Below are 17136 nucleotides of genomic sequence, written 5' to 3'. Positions count from 1 at the left end.
GGTTTATTTGATTATATCTGAGTGGCTTCCAAAATCAGACTAACCCAAGTTGCTTACTTATGAGTCAAAGTTTTGTTTATGCTAATTTAATGCACACATTCCTCCAAATATCACAGCAGTTCTACTTCTCTCCATTAAACACCAGTTCAGCAACAGTTTAAATAGTGTGAAATAAAGTTAAGCCCAAACTATTAGGATTCCAAACCATAAGAAGTGATCACTGCTCTGAGGTTTTGCTAGAATCATCATTAATTGTGAGCAAAAGATGCTGAAAACAAAAACATGAAGCCATCACCGGGAAAGAACAAAATACAACCCTGGCACCCTGACCTATCTCGGGGGGCTTCAATGCCTTATTTTGTCACAGATCCTAGAAATGACCTGCAGATGTGTAATATATTACCCCTCTGTTCAAAAAAGAAGTTGGGTTATGCATAAAAAGGGGCTTTCAAGCTAAATAACCCTGGAATAGGCCCATTAAGAAAGCATATCTTTGCAATTCCCCGTAGTTATTCTCTCAATTTCCATCCTTCCTTAGAGACTAATGGAAAGTAGAAAATAGGTGCACTTTGGAGACACCTTTCCTGTCTACCCCTTCATCTTTGCCTTTGATCCTGGCCAGTCTTGAGCTCTAGACACTGGAGGGGGCCTGGCACAGAGCTATTATGCCACTTGCTCAGGCTGGCAAAATCTCCAGCTCTGGACCTATTTCCACCTCCTTTTATGCTGTCCTGAGCAGCATGAAGCAACAGATTTAGAGAAAAATGCTAGGAAATATGTTAAACTACCATCTTTTATCATGCCATATCACAGTTTTCATTTAAAAACCTGATTCATAGGTTTTGTGTTTTCCTGGCGACTGGAGTACAAGCTCAAAAACACACCTGGAACTTATTTTCTTTGGAAATGAGACAAAGGGTGATAGGCCAGGAAAATGCAAAGTAGATCTTTGCTCTGTGAATGACATCTACTGGGACCTGATTAATTTTAAAGGAACCTCAAAATATCTCTAGACCATGCAAGGCAGCACAGCTGAGAGTAAACAAAGTGACCAGTCCTTGCTGTCCTCTCTGAGTCCCCTGCAGCACAGCACACAGAGGACACAGCAGCCTGACCTGAGATCATAATCTCAATTAAGTGTTAGGTCAGATGCAGTCCAGTTCTGCCACACTGCTGAAGCTGGAGCTCTTCCAGTGAAAAGCAATCTGAGCCTCTCAGCAATTGAATGGCCATAGCAATCCACCATGTCTAGACAAGGATAACTTTTGACCTGGGAACTGGTAACTGGAAAACAACACCTAATTCTGGTCTAGAAAGTTATCTGCTTTGTGAAGAATTTAAAACAATTAAAAAACTGTCTCTTGCTGTCTTAGTGATGAAACTACAAAATAGAGATTTGTACAGTTCCTCTCTGCAGAAAATTTGTGAGGATTTATGTACTAATGTATATATTAGCACCTGCATGTAGTATAATCGCATCTATTCAGGGGCTCTGATAAAACACATTCCTGGTATCATCCACCTGTTACTCTGACAGGTATAGCACTGACATGAATCTCTGTTCAGGAGGATTGTTTTCTGTGCTGAATCATCTATTTTAGTGTCAGTGTCCTCTATCTGAGGCCTTCTCAGAAGATTGGTATATTTTAGGATGTGAAGCACAGTGAGGAAGTGGTATATGACAGGGAGGGCAAGTCAGCAAGAAAAGTATTCCAAATTTGTACATTGGGCACAAGTAAATAACAGCAATATCACTGCAACCAAATACAGGGTAATACAATGAGCAGCATTACCAAGCATGGTCATGCACAGAGCTCCTAACAGTAAGAAATTGCTGCTGGGTTGGAATTTCTACAAGGAATCATCAACTATCACTGTAACTCAGGAACACAAGGGAGGAGAAATGTTTTGGAGGCAATTCTTTTTACAGTTTAAGCGATGTTCCAGTAAAAGGGCCTGTTTTCTCTTGGATAATCTGGTCTCCTGGTCAGCACTATATAACTCACGCAGTTCATGGTGTCCAGGCTTGGTTGAAAACTCAATCACAAAAAGATCCTTCCCTTCAAAACTGCGACCTATGCTGTAAGTTGTTGCAATGTGGGAGCACTTAGAAGCAGTCTTCTTCAGCGTGCTCACCATTTGGGAATACGAATGGTGTTTGAACTGAATAAAAGTTGCTGGCAAGTCTGAAGGCAAATCTTCCTCAGCATCTACTTCTCCTGCAATGAAAAATCATAACCCAGTGTTTAAAACCATAGGGCTCAGAGGATTGTATGAAAACTTGCACTTTTTTCCAATAATCTTTATAAGTAGAAGAATTATAGAAAATAAAGCTGCAATCAAAACCTTAAATGTATGTAGTACATCTCACACTTTATTGTGGCATGTTTTGTTTGCAAAATCCTACTAATGCATATGGACACTAACAAATATTTGTGCAATCTCCTGTTAAATTTGACTTTTGGCATGCTAGCTCATTTCAGTAACAAATTGTACAGATTTTTCCCTTTAAATATGGCGAATCATATTTTTTATGAGATTCATCTGCCTTCAGCTATCTGGATCTTCTTCATCCAAACAAAAATCTGTGACAATCATTAATGAGAATACTTTAATGAGCTGTTAAGCTTGACAGGCAGTCACAGTTTTATAAATGCACAAAAGTTTCAGTTTTTAAATAAAATATTTCAAATATGTAGACAGCTATCATACAGGACAGGGTTTATCTAAACACATCCAAATATCTTGCTCTGAGCTGCCTGTCTTGATGCTCTTTTTAAATGAAGGAGAGATATAGATACTTCTTGAGCAGAGTTTAATTGCAGTAATTTCACGACTATACAGCGCACCGGATTATAAGGCGCACTTCCAGGTGTCAGCAATTTTCTGAACTTTTTCCATATCCAAGTCACACTGGACTATAAGGCGCACTTTTTTTTTTTTTTCAGTGAGGATCTGCGTGCAACAAAGTAATGAATTAATAATGGAATCCTACAATTGCAGGGTTTAATGGCAGGTGCTCAATTTGCAAACATTTTTCACAGATTGGCGTAGCCTTTAAACGCAGCCCCAGGTGCCTTCCCTGTGCCGCAGGCCCGGCACTGGCTGGCTCACACTTCCAGGTTGGAAAATTTCCCAACCTTGTCCATATATAAGGCACACTGGATTATAAGGCGCATTTCCAGGTTTCGATCAAAATTTCAGTCTAGAGGGTGTGCTTTATAGTCGTGAAATTACGGTAAGTCTTTAAAACAGGTGGAACAAAATTAATGACAAGTTACAGGGCTCTACCAAGACAGCAGGCTGAGATGACAAGTGCAGAGGTTTAGTGCAGTAGATAAGCCAAGCTGGGTGGGATGAGAGCCTCCCTGTGCAGAGTAGAGCCTCCTCCCCTCCTCACCTCGCAGCTTTGCCAGTGGGTCGAAGCACCCCTCTTGCTGCCCAGCAAAGAACCGGTCACAGTCTAAGAAGTAGGGCCAGGCCATGTCTATTGCATCAAAGGCAGGAAGGCAATTCTTTTTGAGGTTTTCACAGACGTGCCTGCAGGGCTTTATGGCTTTGTCCTTCTCACACTGCGGGGCCAGCACTGAGCAGCCCAGGAGCCTGAGGTCGGGGTTGCATTCCCCCTGGAGCAAGTTGTGCAGCACGCTGATGAGCAGGTACTCAGAGCTGTACTCAATCACCTCTCGAGACTTCTGATCCAGAAAATTAGGGTACACCATTTGAGTATAGGCAACATCAGTGCAAGAACTCAGGGCAATATCCACGCATTTTGCTATGAAAAGGAGATGAACATAGGAAAAATAACTTTCTTCACTGACATTCTGAATAGACAAACAGAACATAACAAATACCATGTCCAATGAACTTATTCTTTATTTCTCAGGTAGGCTGGAAACAGTTTACAAACTCAATTGCATGTTTAAAACCATTTATAGAAAGATGATGAGAAGCATGCTTTGTTGTGGGGATATAATTTGAGCTTAGGAATTTGACCAGAGAATTCCTAAGAGAAAGGTGGGAATTTGCTGATGAGAACTCAGATGCCTGAATAAAAGTGGATTTGTGATATTACTTTCTCCCTGTCCTTGAATTGTCATATGGATTCCCTGAGTAGATGTGAGATTCTACAGCTTTATTTTCTTCAGTGTGCAACATACTGCTGTTATTTTTCTCTGCTTGGTCTCACAAAATTTGTAGAGTTTAATATTTCTGAAACTACAGAGCCTTCATGAAGTTTGATTGAAATTGCCCAAAGAGAGGAAAAATCATTCTGGTGCTTAACTCACAGGTGAGCAGACCCATCATATGATTACAGGTATATTCTCACAAACTCAATGCATTTTAAGAAATCAAGTTAGGAGGTCTTAGGAAGGATAAGTGTTGGTAACACCTTCAACCCACTTAGAAGTGAAAAAGAGTAATAGAAAGACATCTCTTCATAAAACTCCCGGCAGTTATAGTAATGGTCTACATTTGAGTGTCCTTCTCTTGGTAATGATTCTGTCTGGTAACAAATACTGTTGTCACAGCAGCAAAATACTACACTGTGTGAAAGAGCACACTTCTCTCAAAAGAAAAGCCACTGTAGCACCAACATGAATATACTTGTTGGGAAATCATGAAGAATTACTTATGGTTTTGAGGCTCTCCAAGAACAGCAAGGAAAGACATTTCATACCTTTCTGTACAGTTTGGCATTGACCTGTAAATAAAGAGAAAAAGACAAATCATTACAGGGTTCCTCCTTTGTGCTAGGAATTGGCTGATCTGTTATCTGCTGCAGCTCTGTGTCCTCTGAGATCCAGCCATACCACAAACACATACTCCCAGCAGGCACATATTATATAATCACAGAATAGGCTGAGTTGAGAATTCCCATTCACCCTCATCCACGCAGTTATGTGCCTAGGAAATTTCACTAATCAACACTTAGGTCTTTTTTAATCTGGTTAGTCTAAAAGTCCATATGAGTCCTTCTGTACATATCAAGCTGTTTTATCCATCTCCCCTAAAACATCTTTTTGTCCCACATAATGCTGTGGATTCCTTTCCTGTAAAGCAATTCAGCCTTTGGTAGATATGAGGAGACTTCATTTCTTCCTCATCCTACTTCACCATATCTCCAGCAGTTGTGTTTTATCACACTTTTAATAATATCTTAAAATTAATTATTTCCCTCCCCAATTACTCTCAAAGGAAAGCTTTACCAAAAGATCACTCTTCTAATGGCTAGAAATTGTCTTTTAATTTCCTATTTAAAAGTATTTGTGGCCAGTTTATATCCATTGGTTTTGTGCCAGCATTGTCCTTTAGCTTAAGCAGCTCTCTGCATTCCCTGGTGCATTCCTTCACACTGCTCTTGCAAAGATCTCCTCTGCTTTCTGTTCACTAGGTCAAATAAATGATGCTCTCTTGATTTTGAAGGAACATGGTTTGATGTCCTAGGAAATGCTTCTTTTGCTCCTGCAGCCAATGATTCTATATTGTCCTTCTCCAATATAACTAAAGAAATGTATTTCTGCCAAGGTATTGGAGTTGGTTTCACCAGTGCCTCACAGGAGCTAAATCACTCTGTGCAAGCCTGAACACCACCAGGTTCACCTTTCCTGTGATGTAGTGGGGATCTGTTCTGCTGCTATTTCTTCTTGCTCTCACTGAGGGGACAGGCATGCACCTTCTAGCTTAGTAAATTGAGCATTTGTCCTCACAAGACCAAATTCGTTATGTTTTCTTTTTTTCCTGCTAAAGAGAGTTTAAACTTCTACTCCTGGCATATTTGTTTAAATGTAATCATCTGCATATGTGTTGCTAATGAGTTGATCATTCTTTAGCCAAAATAAAGTCATTGTCATGAGAACCAAGTTAACTTCAGGATTTTATCTTGGAGGGCGACATTTAATTGGAAATTAGTCTGGTTCTATATTATGGATTGTAATTGAGCCACATGACCTCATAAAATAAATGAGGCATCAGAACTACAGAAACAGCCCATCCCCAACACCAATATGTCCTGTCAAGCAGGAAGCTAGAAAAAATTATACCCATACAAACTCCTTTCCTGGCTCAGTACATTATGATAATTGCATTAAATAATACCTGGCTCATCAACAGTGCCTTCCATTATAGGAGTTCAGTGTTCCCCCTAGCTAGGCACAGTCCCCTCTGTGAGTTAGTTATTAAGGTCAAGACACTTCTAAAAAAACTTCATCTCAGCCAGATACTGCATGCAGTGCTACATCTGGGGATAATCAAAGAATAGCATTTTGTACAATGCTAGCTAGCTGTGAGAGAGAAAGAAATGATCTCTTGTTAGTAAGAGCTCCAGCAATTAATCCTGCTGATAAAATTGGATGTCACTACCCTCTGAATCTGGATAGCCTTATATACTAACATCATCACACCCACATTTGAGAGACCTTGGACATGAGTCTGGAGTCAGCCAAATGTTCCTTACAGAGGGGAAAATGTAGTGTGGAGAGGACTGGCTTGAGTTTAGTCACGTCCCAATGCAGAGAGTGACACTATCTCTGTTTATTGCCAGGGTCATTAGCAATGAATCCCCTTTGTTATCTTGAGGGGTGGATGAGAAATATTTGGCACCTTTTTTTCCCCTCTCCTGAGCAGAAAATTAATGTATTGTAGCCATTATTTTACAGTAGAGGGTTGTATGTGCTGGGCACAGTTCTCCATGGGGCATTTGGGGAGTATGAATGGTGTTTCTACAACTGCTCCCATTTCCTCAAAGGTAAGAGGCATTTCCCCTTCTGCTGGCTCCAGCACCAAGCTACAAATGTCCTTTTAGTCTGTCTCTCTGATATGCAATGATCAAATAATGAAACTGAAGCACACAGTCTCCCCAACCATTTTTGCTGTGCAGGAATCACTTAGAGTTATGGCACAGGCCTGTTCTCAATGGCATCTCAGAATTCTGCTTATTCAGCTGGAACAAGCAGAGGAAACCAAAGGGGAAATGCAGCAGGCGGAGTATGGACGCGGTGCTGCTTCTCCCTGCTCCAGCTCTCTGAGCAGCAGCAGCCTTGCTGTGTTTAACAGATGCCTCTTTCTGCCCAGTTGGCCAGGAGGAGAGGCATTGGGAAGCAATGGAGAGCTGATGGAAGAGATGTGAAATTCCACTGATATGCTGTCCCAGGGTTCACCTGAGGACTGGCTCCTTTTGTGAGCAGGAGGAGATGTTAGCACAGGAGAGGGAAAGACAGCTCTGGTTTCAGGCTGTGCTACATGCCATCCCCACTTTGATACTTTTACCGTATTTATGTAGGGAGAGGAAATCTATTAAGCAACACAGCTATTGCTCATTAACTAAGATGCTGTCTGAAGAAGATAAATCTATTTTTTAAATGAGGAACCAAAAACCATATAAATCTTTTTCATGACAACTGAAGTTATTCATCTCGGTATGTGATAAACAGGTGTGATTCTGCAGCACCTCTGCTTAGTGGATAAAGCTTTTCCACCACTTGTGATCCAGGATGCCCCTTTACAAACTCAAAGCTACCAAGACTCATTCACTGATTAGCAAAAGTTCTAAACCTGGATCTAAACCTAAATCTAGATTTAAGCTAAAGCTGATTTAAGCCTCACAATTTTGCAGCATACTGTGGCATTTTCTCTCTGTCTCTCCTTACTAGAGACATCCATGAAACTTCTGGCTATCTTTCTCCATCCTAGAAGCTGCAGTATGACCCATATATCAGCCACAGCTCTGTTTGTAAACACCCAGGACTGAAACAGCTTGAGAGTTCAGGTTATCAGAGTCAGTATACATAAAATCAAGAGAGAAAAGGTCTGGTTTATACCAAACCTTGCTTTATAGCCAGCCATAAATGTGTATGTGTGCTGATGTGGTGTTTGGACTTTTCCAATGCTTCCCAACGCCAATGCTTACATATGTTTTGGAGGGTGCAGCTCTGCAAGGGCCAAGGATAATTCTCCAGGATGTGTGCTTATATAAATAAGTGTGGATACATGCAGTTGGGCCAGAGCCTGCCTGCCTGGAGAGCCAGCAGCAGGCAGCTCTCCAAGGCCAGCTCCCAGGCTGCAGCTGTACGGTCTGTTCCTGCAGCCCTGCACCCATGGCCTGGGTCTGTGCACATGGAAATCACCACAAAATCCCCATCCCTGCCCATGACAGCTCGTTTTCTCTAAGCTCTGGCAATGCCAGAAGAGATCAGCCACTCCCTTCCACAATTTCATAAAAAAAATGACGGGCTGATTTACAAATTGTTTCTCAGGTCTCCCAATTCACTTGGCAGGCTTCAATAGCTGCTTCTTCTGTGCTCGAAAGAGTCTACAATTTTTCAGTTTTTTGTGCAAACGCTTCCCTGGGCTCAAAGGAAGACAGTCACCTCCTCTCAAAGTCCCATCCACCAACAGGTTGGTACAGAGAGACCTTTTTCTTCCTGACCCAGCACAGCCTTTTCAATATTTTATGTTTATTTTTGTACTCTAACTATTCCACCAGAGCTACAAAAGTCCTTTCAGTAGCGCAGCTTCTATGTAAGATTATGGATAAAATAACTTATTGAAGAGGAGAAAAGCCATTTCAAGCTTTCTGAGTTCTCTCTATAAAATATGCTTCTGGTTTTAATTTGCAAAGGCAAGCTTGAAAATCTACAATGCAGCACATACATATTTTACTGCCAAGCTTACATTTTTTCCCCTTGATGATTCAGCACCAAAGAAAGCAAGCTGCTGTGATTAACCCTAACCCAGACAACAGAGCTCAACAGCTACTTCTGGTACCATGGACTGGCCAGTCGCCTTTTCAAGAGCAAAGCCAACAGGAGACTCATGTGATTGATGATCTGGAATAAGCCTGAGGGTAACTCTTAAATCTGAAATACCTAAATCATCCAGTGAGGCAGATTGGTAGGGGGTGTGCTGGTCAGTACAGATCAAAATAGATGAGATAATCTATACTGTAAAGACCAGCATACTCCCAGCTTTCTGGGCTTCTTACAACACTTTTTTTAAACTAGAAGAACATATGTATTCATTCTAGTCTGTTTATAATCAAAGCCTCCACTTTTCCAAACAAAGCATTTCATTTCCTTTTCACATTACTATTACTCTCCTGGCTGTTTTATGTGGTTCATCAAGTCAGTCTCTCAGTGATATTCTGCCCTCATCACTAAAGACACAAAACTTGTTATCAGTAGCAACATACATACACTGCTGAGCTGTACCATTTTGCAAAACACTGGAACAGCACCTTCAAATGGCAAAGCACAGCCTGCTTCCAGAGCCAGCTCCCAGCTCCAGCAGAAGGACAAGGGTAGGAGAAGATCCATTATATAATACTAAATGGATCAGAAACATCAGGAGGAGGGTGTGGGAGGAGTGGGGATGTAAGGGGACTGGGGGCAGAGTAATGAGAGAGCTGAGTAGCCTTGCAGGGAGGAAATGGTTGAGCAGAAAGCCCAGAAGAGAAGGCAGCTACAAACCCAAGGCATACATGCAGGCAGAAGTGGAGAAGATTCCCAGCCACACAGATGAAATTCCAGGAAAACTGGAGTAGAGAAGAGTGCTTGCAAAAAAGCAGCCACGTGGTTAACTCAATTTTCTGGACACATCAAAGGTTTTGTGAGTAGAGAACTGAATAAATGTTATTAACCCTCCAGCAGTTGCAGTAACTGCCTGGGGGAGGAATGTGTTTGCAGCAGGCAGAAGCAGTGCCCAAGAGCTCTGTGCAGCCCTCCTTTAACCCTGCTCCCTCATTTGAAGAAGCCTGAAAGCACCTGAAAGAGATTAATGCCTCATCTGCCTTTATTTTGCAGAGCAAGATCACAGCAGGAAGATTCAAGCCAGTGTTCACTGCCAATCACCCTTCTTTCTAACCCACCTGCTGCCTGGCATTTGGGTAAACATCCATTTTTATGGAATTACTGAAGGTGTTCCCAGAGCAATGACACTGCAATCAGCTCTTTTGGGATTATTTCTCTCTCAGGACTGCTCTGGAGCCAGTGAGAAGGTGCTGAAGCTTTTCCATGGATGATGTAAGGTCACAACCTGCAGGTCACAGGTCAAAATCCGTGCAGATACACACCAAGACCTGTCACATGGCAAGGGCACAGACAGCCTCAGTGGGCACCAGTAATCCTCCCGTGTTTCAGATGCAACTTAAACATGTCTGCAGTTGTAGGTGGTGCCTAAAAGAACTGATGAAAATTATTTCTGTCTGTCTGTCTGTCCCATCATTGCCTTGGTGCCTCTAGTGACTCTGGTCATTGGACATTTGCCAAAACATCATCCCATCCTCTTTAAACAGTGGATCCATCCCCCTAGATCAACTCTGTCTTTTCTTTAGTTTAGATGTATGAGGACTATTATAATTAACATCACATCTGATTCTTCTGTAAGCAGAGTTTTAACCAAATGTGGTACTTTTATGTTACAAAAGATTGACAGTTAATTTAACAACCTTGACTTAAATCTGTGCCTTAATCTCATATTGTCTCCTAGATAACTGTATCCTATTATAACCCTTAAAACTGGGTGTCAATTATTTCAGTTACAACAGTCTAAATGAAGGGATGGAAATTTCAGTTTTATTTCTGAACTGGACAAAGCAACCTCAAGTCCCTAAACTCCCCTGATCTGTGACAGTTGCACCTGACTGGGAGGGGGATTCTGTCCTAGCAAGATTCAGCACTCATAAAAACCCTGGGTCATAAAAGCCCAGCAAAGAGAGCAGGACATGGCCCACCAGCCTCCAACACCAAGCTCACACTATGATAGGGGACTCCTAAATGGTACCTCCATGCTCAGCCCTGCACCAGGCAATAGCACATGGCATTTATCCAGCATTTGGCTCAGACTTCAGGAGGGGCTGGCACTCACATGGCATCAGCAGCCCAAAGGGGACCATGGCAGCCAGCCAGCATCCTCAAACACTGTGCTGTGTGAAGGCAGAGGTAGTGCCTAGCAATGTTATAGGGGATCAGCCATTAGTGTTATTAAGTCTTGCTAAAAGCCTAGCTGTGACTAAGAGCAGCAGGTTTTGACTTCTATGTGTTCACACCCCCACACTTAACAGACGTCTGTACAAGTATTCTGAAGAAAACTTTGCCTTCAGATTAAAATCATGCACAAATCATTCCAGCAGAATAAGGAGATACCTGCGTATTTTATTTTCAATATAAACTTACTTTCCCTACATGTGTCTGTTTCTGATCCCGTTTCCCATGTTAAAAAGAGCTGAAGGCCAGAGTGGCTAAAATAATAATTGTGTAGAAATCCTAGAGCCACTGGCAGGAATTCAGCAGAGCTCACATGATTCAGTGATGACAACTGGCTTCACAAAGAGCAGGAATTTCTCATCTCATGAGTGAGCATGATGTAGATGCTAGTTCTGCATTTTTCTGTTTTGACACAACTTGGACACATCCATCTCAGGTCCAGCCAGTGAGATTCCTGCAGCTTGGGCTTTCCCACATGTGGCAGCACAGTCCTGTGGTCATGCTCTCTGTCAGCACCCATCAGTGCCAGCCACAGTGGGATGAGGGACCCCAGCGCACTGCCCACAGGTCACTCAGTGCAATCACAGGAGCAGCAGCAGCTGGAGAGGCTCTGTCTCTGTGTGTGCACAGGTTTCACCAGGAAACCAGCACGAGGAACATCCACAGCAGGCGAACAAATTTGCTCAGGTCCCATGGAGCATGGACCAGCATGAAGGTCATGGGAGGAAATAACTTTTCCCTTTTTTTGCCTTTTACTTAGCAAAAACTGTGGCACATTGTGGAGTTTGGAGCTGCAGAGGAGGGGAAAGGTATTACATCTCTATGTGAACACACTTCTGTCAGTCTGACAATCAGTCTTACTCAATGCTATAGCTCAGAGAGAAAACAGTGCCACAAAATCTCTTCTGGGCTCCAGAATAAATACTGTAATTGTCCCCTGCCTTCTGCCTGGTGGTTTCTTACTCCTCATCTCTCTTCCTTGTACCTCCCACTCCCTCTCATCTCCAGTGGCTAAGGTCAGAGATCTTCAGGATGGGACAATGTCTGTCTCAGAAGAAAGTCAAAATGATGAAAACAACACGGTGCTTGGAAGAGGAGGAGACCCACAAGTGACAGGTGTGCCAAGCAGCACTCTGGCTGCTCTGCTACCTCCACAGCTTCAGGTTAAACACTTCCACTCCTCTGCACTCCTACCTGGAGAACAGGAGGCTCAGGGACCTTCTCCTTCTCTGCAATTGCCTGAAGAGGGGCTGTAGTGAGGAAGGGGGGTCGGTCACTTCTCCCAGGTAACAAGTGAAAGGACCAGAGGAAACAGCCTCAGGTTGGTCTAGGGCAGGCTCAGGTTGGGTACCAGGGAAAATTTCTTCACAGAAAGGATGTCAATCTTTGGAACGGGCTGCCCAGGGAACTGGTTGAGTCACCATCCCTGGAAGGATTTAGAAGATGTGTAGATGTGCTGCCTATGGACCCGGTTTGGTGCTGAGCCCAGCAGAGCTGCATTCATGATTGAACTCGAAGATCATCGCGGTCGTTTCCAACCGCAGCAATTCCACGGATCCGGCACCTGACAGGCTGTGCCACCTGCCAGCCATCCTTCCAGCGCTCGGCAGGGATCGGGAGGGAGCAAAAAGATCGGGCAGGGATCGGGAGGGTGGCACAAAGCTCGGGCAGGAATGGGAAGGGTGGCACAAGGCTCGGGCAGGGATCGGGAGGGTGGCACAAGGCTCGGCACCCTGCCGGGTTCGGGGCGGGTCGGTGGCTCCCCGCAGGCTGTGTACGAGCCCAGGAGCCACACGGTGGCACCACAGACGGCGGCGCGGTGGCCCGGACAGCCCGAGCCGTGGCAGGGTCCCGCAGCCCCGGCCAACAGCGGGGTACCCTGCCCGGAACGGCCCAGGAGCGCTTCCCTGGGCACGGGGGACAGGAAAGAAACGGATTTATTGCTTTAGCATCACTGTTGATAAAGGGTTTTTCGCTGTTATGCCCCATTCTGGAAGTGTTCGAGGCCAGGCTGGATGGGGGCTGGAGCAGCCTGGTCTTGTGGAAGGTGTCCCTGTCCATGGCTGGGGGTTGGAATAAGATAAGCTTTAATGTCCCGGCCAACACAAACCATTCTATGATTCTATTATGCAGCCTTGACCCCAGTGGCATCAATTGCAGAGTTGTCCCCAGCTGTGAGAAAAGTCAGCTATTTGAAGATATATCACTTCAGTCTGCCTCTGTGGGTTTTTAGTTTTGTTATCAATATTTTTAAAGCAATTCATTTAACTAATTACCATTGGACTACATCAGTCAGTAGCAGAGATGCGCAACTTGGATAAAGAGGAACCAGGTTTATTAGCTCCCTCTAAAAAAGTCTGGCCATCTCTCAGAGGAAACATGCTAAACTGTATTTTTCTCACCCAAACTATAGGTTAAGAGGCCAGTTAAACTCAGAAGGGTCCTAACAATGGGACCTCGTATCACCTTATCTCTGAGAGAGACAGTAGCTTACTGAATCCCCAGGGATACAGGACCCAGCCAGGGAGATGGGATCTGCCCTCTCTCAGTGCCATGGCTCCCAGTTGCTGCCTAAAAATCTCAGCACACAGTGTGTGATGCCTGCATCATATTGTGGAGCTGGATGACAGTAATCATTTCCTTATTTTTTGTAACAGAAAGGCACAAAGGATTTTCAAAGGATCTTGGTATTGTAAATCATGTTTCATTTTGGCTTCATATTAAAAAAAAAAAAAGCAAAATGAGTCACTGAAGAACAAATACCACCAGGAAGCCTGCAGAAAGAAGCTCCAGCCTTGCTGGGAGTCAGACAGTTGTACTGGATCCTGCTGTTCTCTTCTGCAAGAGCAGCTCCAGGCTGGTCTCCTCCTGCAGGGCACTACAGGTCTGAGCACTGGGATTCAGCAAGACCTACATAAGGGATCCCAGAACAGGAGAGAAAATCCCCCAGCTGAAGGTACAGCCTGTGCCCTGAATGCTGAGAGGAGACCCCTGCCAGGTCCATTTGTGAGCATGTGCCTTTTCATGTGGCCTGACATGGTCTTATCCCCTCTTGAGTAAAGAAAGACCCTTGAGAAACCTGTCAGGTCTCAGCTTTGCTGTCTGATCCAACAGCCCTCCAACATGAAGGGTGTCCCCTACGTGGCACACAATGACAGCTCCCTTTCCCCACCTCCAGCCATCCTTCTAGCAGCATATTCAACCACCTTTCTGCAAACCCTGCCCTAAGACACCTCAGCTGCCAACACACACAAAACACTCTCAGAGTCACCCCTCAATGATCCATACATTTGTGGTTGTTAGGATTAATATCCCATGGCAAGACTGATCAGCTGGAACTGGAGCAGAATCATACCTCACAGAGAAAGGCCATGCTGCAAAACACACAGCCTCTTCCTGTAATTGGCTGTAAATAGTCTACAACTCTTCTCTTTGTACAGCTTTATCCAAAAATAAAATCCCTTCAGGCTGTGGTAGACCTCACTTTGATGTTCGTGGGAGCAGCACTCTTAAATTATATGCGGTACATGGCACATGGACTGCACTGTGTAGCAGTTCAAGGCCAATCACAGTCTATGGCTTATATTTAAGCACTGAAATATAGTTGAATTTCCTTGGGTAGCATTAAGGTCAGTCGCAGGTTAACTTATCTCTTCCTGTAATCTTACAAAATAAATATTTTTCTGACTCATTTTAAGTTTAAACTCTCTGAAAATAGTTTTCCTGGAACAGACCTTGTCACCACACTGAAATTCATGTCTCTACTGTCCCCACATAATCAAGCACACTTGATAAGAAAATGTATTTTTAAAGGGCACTGTTAATTTATTTTATTAGTCAACTGGTTACTGAAACAAAAATTTCAATTAATTTAGCAGCATGTTCCTATTTAACCTTTATTCTAAAGGGTAAATCTGCTTTTCCAGCCAATCAATTCAAACAAATTCCATATTGCTTATAGCAAGCTAAAACACACCCTACAGCTGTCAGATCCTAATAAATCTCATAGTTTGGATTTGAAATAAATGACCTAAAGCTAAATGTAAGGAAAAGCTTTTTTTTTTCTTAAGCAGAAAAGCACAGAGAAGGTCAAAAGTTCACCTTGCAATCTGACTATCACATTCCTAGAAGGCAAGGCCAGGGATGAGCTGAACTTTCTACATTCCCCATAAGAGTGAGGGGGGTCTGTCCAACAGGGAACTGCACAGCCTGACAGACAGACACTCTGCCACAGCCTCACAGACCGTGATGAGGAATCATTACGCTCCCTTACATCACAGCCTTGTTTTTGTGGTGCGCAGCCACACACCTCCCACCTTCCCATCCATAACCCCAGCTTCACCACCAGCAGATTTCCAAAGACTTGATCCCCCTCACTTGTCGGGGAGAGTGACAGCTCCTGTCTCCCTCTCCTTGAAGGTGGAGCTCTTTACCTATCTGCAGGGAAGGGAGAAGATAAGGAGAAGGACTTTGGGGGTGTTTATCCTTACCCATGGTCTCCTGGCCGGTTTCACAGCGGGGCGCTGGCTCGGTGGCCCCGAGCAGCCCGGCGAGGAGCAGCAGGAGCCTGGGCAGCATGCTGGAGCCCTGGCACAGGCAGCTCAGTGATGTGGCACTCCTGCTGATGGACACACTCCTCTGCTGAGCCTCAGCGCGGCTCTGGCTCTCCGGGCTGCCGAGGAAATCGGAGCGCTGCGAGGGCATGCCCACGTCTCGCTGTGTGTGCAGCCCAGGCGTCAGGTTTCAGCTGCACTTCGGCTTGGAAAGCGAAGAGAGGGAGGAGGAATGAGCTCCCCCTCCCCTCTGCCTCCGGACCGTCTCCCTCTTGCAGCCTGGTTTACAATTTCATAAATAGTTTGAGCACAGGGGGTCCCTTTGGGCTTCATGCAGCACTTTCCCTAAGGGACGAGGGACATTCATGGAAACGTGTCCCCCTGAAGCCCAGAGAGCTGTCTGGAGAGAGCAGAGGGAAGAGACAGAGAAAAGCAAACAACTGAAAGCAACTTTCCGCTCAAACAGTGGTATTTCATCACATACTGAACTGCAAGTTTAAAACATAGCGTGGCAGTGAGGGGACTCTGAGCTGCACCCCCTCCAGCACACAGAGAATAGGAATAGCCACCAGGATCCCTCTCTGCATGCTCCTCCTGGGCATTTTACTTAAGATAAGATTGAGTTATCTGGAGGGATTCCAGTATTTTCTGTCTTTTCTTAAAAGATAATAACTTCTCAAATGTGTAGATAAGACTCCTGTTATAAGGTTTAAACTGGATGATAAAACTATATTAAATCAATGGTAAATGGATCTTTTAATTTTCTTGTTTGGTTGGTTTTGGTGGGGTTTTTTTTCAGTATATTTTAGAGAAATAGATATTGTGTGTTTATAGATCTGTGCAACAGGTATGATGAAGCATGCCTTAATTATGATGCAAACTCCTCATTTCTTACCTACACATCAGCAAACATGCTGTATCACAGGAAAATTAAAAGGAATTTGTCCTCAAAAATCTAGACCAAAACAGACCAAAGCACCCTATCTTTTCAGGCAGTGTGTGTTTCTTTGAGAACAGATACCTGCTTACACCCTGAGCAGAGAATCTGTCCTTGCAGGTGGAGCATGCTGGCTCCTGCTGATCAGTATGGGAGATCAGTAGGGAGCTATGGTGCTGTATGATAATGTAATCAAATGAGCCCCCCACGGGGAAACCACTAAAGAGGCTGACAGGGCAGGAGAAAGCTGTGTGTGTCTCAAAAAGTAATTGATGTCTCATCTCATTTGAAAGAGATGCATTGAGAAGCTCAGCAGTCAAGTATGCCCTCTGCTTCCAGGCTCTGCAAAGCAGGCTGGCATTTTGTCTGCAGGATTTCTTTCTAGATCTGGGCACTGCAGAGTCTGCCCTGTCTTAATGGGCTAAACATGACCAAAGCCTATCAGAGTTCAAAGACCAAAATTCCAAGGACAAGATACTATTTACCTGCCTTAATTTTTGTCCTGATCACACAGCAGTACGGCTGGACCCTCTAGAAATAAAAAAAAAGTAACACAGCACTGGAAGTGTGGCCACCAAGGAAAGGAACACTTCACCTTCTGTTTAATTCCCCAACAACTGGCTGCTGTGAATACCAGTCTGCACACTTGTACCTGATGTGCTCA

At 44.0% G+C, this 17136-nt stretch overlaps 1 protein-coding gene across 1 annotated transcript in view; it reads right to left on the bottom strand.

Annotated features, from left to right (window-relative positions):
• The window catches only part of LOC116996144 (carboxypeptidase Z-like), a 34895-nt gene extending 19072 nt beyond the window's left edge, over positions 1 to 15823 (bottom strand). Inside the window, exons 1-4 of the mRNA XM_033059311.1 lie at positions 15473 to 15823; positions 4682 to 4705; positions 3401 to 3775; positions 2007 to 2219 (exon numbers count right to left, since the gene is read on the bottom strand). Of these exons, the coding sequence (XP_032915202.1) occupies positions 2007 to 2219; positions 3401 to 3775; positions 4682 to 4705; positions 15473 to 15686 (826 nt within the window). The 5' untranslated portion in view covers positions 15687 to 15823. The remainder of the gene's footprint in view (positions 1 to 2006; positions 2220 to 3400; positions 3776 to 4681; positions 4706 to 15472) is intronic.
• Positions 15824 to 17136: the final 1313 nt, after the last annotated feature.

Source organism: Catharus ustulatus, chromosome 5 (assembly GCF_009819885.2).
Source record: "Catharus ustulatus isolate bCatUst1 chromosome 5, bCatUst1.pri.v2, whole genome shotgun sequence".
Lineage (NCBI taxonomy): Eukaryota > Metazoa > Chordata > Aves > Passeriformes > Turdidae > Catharus > Catharus ustulatus.
Note: the sequence above shows the minus strand (reverse complement) of the source record. Positions and strands in the feature narration are given on the sequence as shown.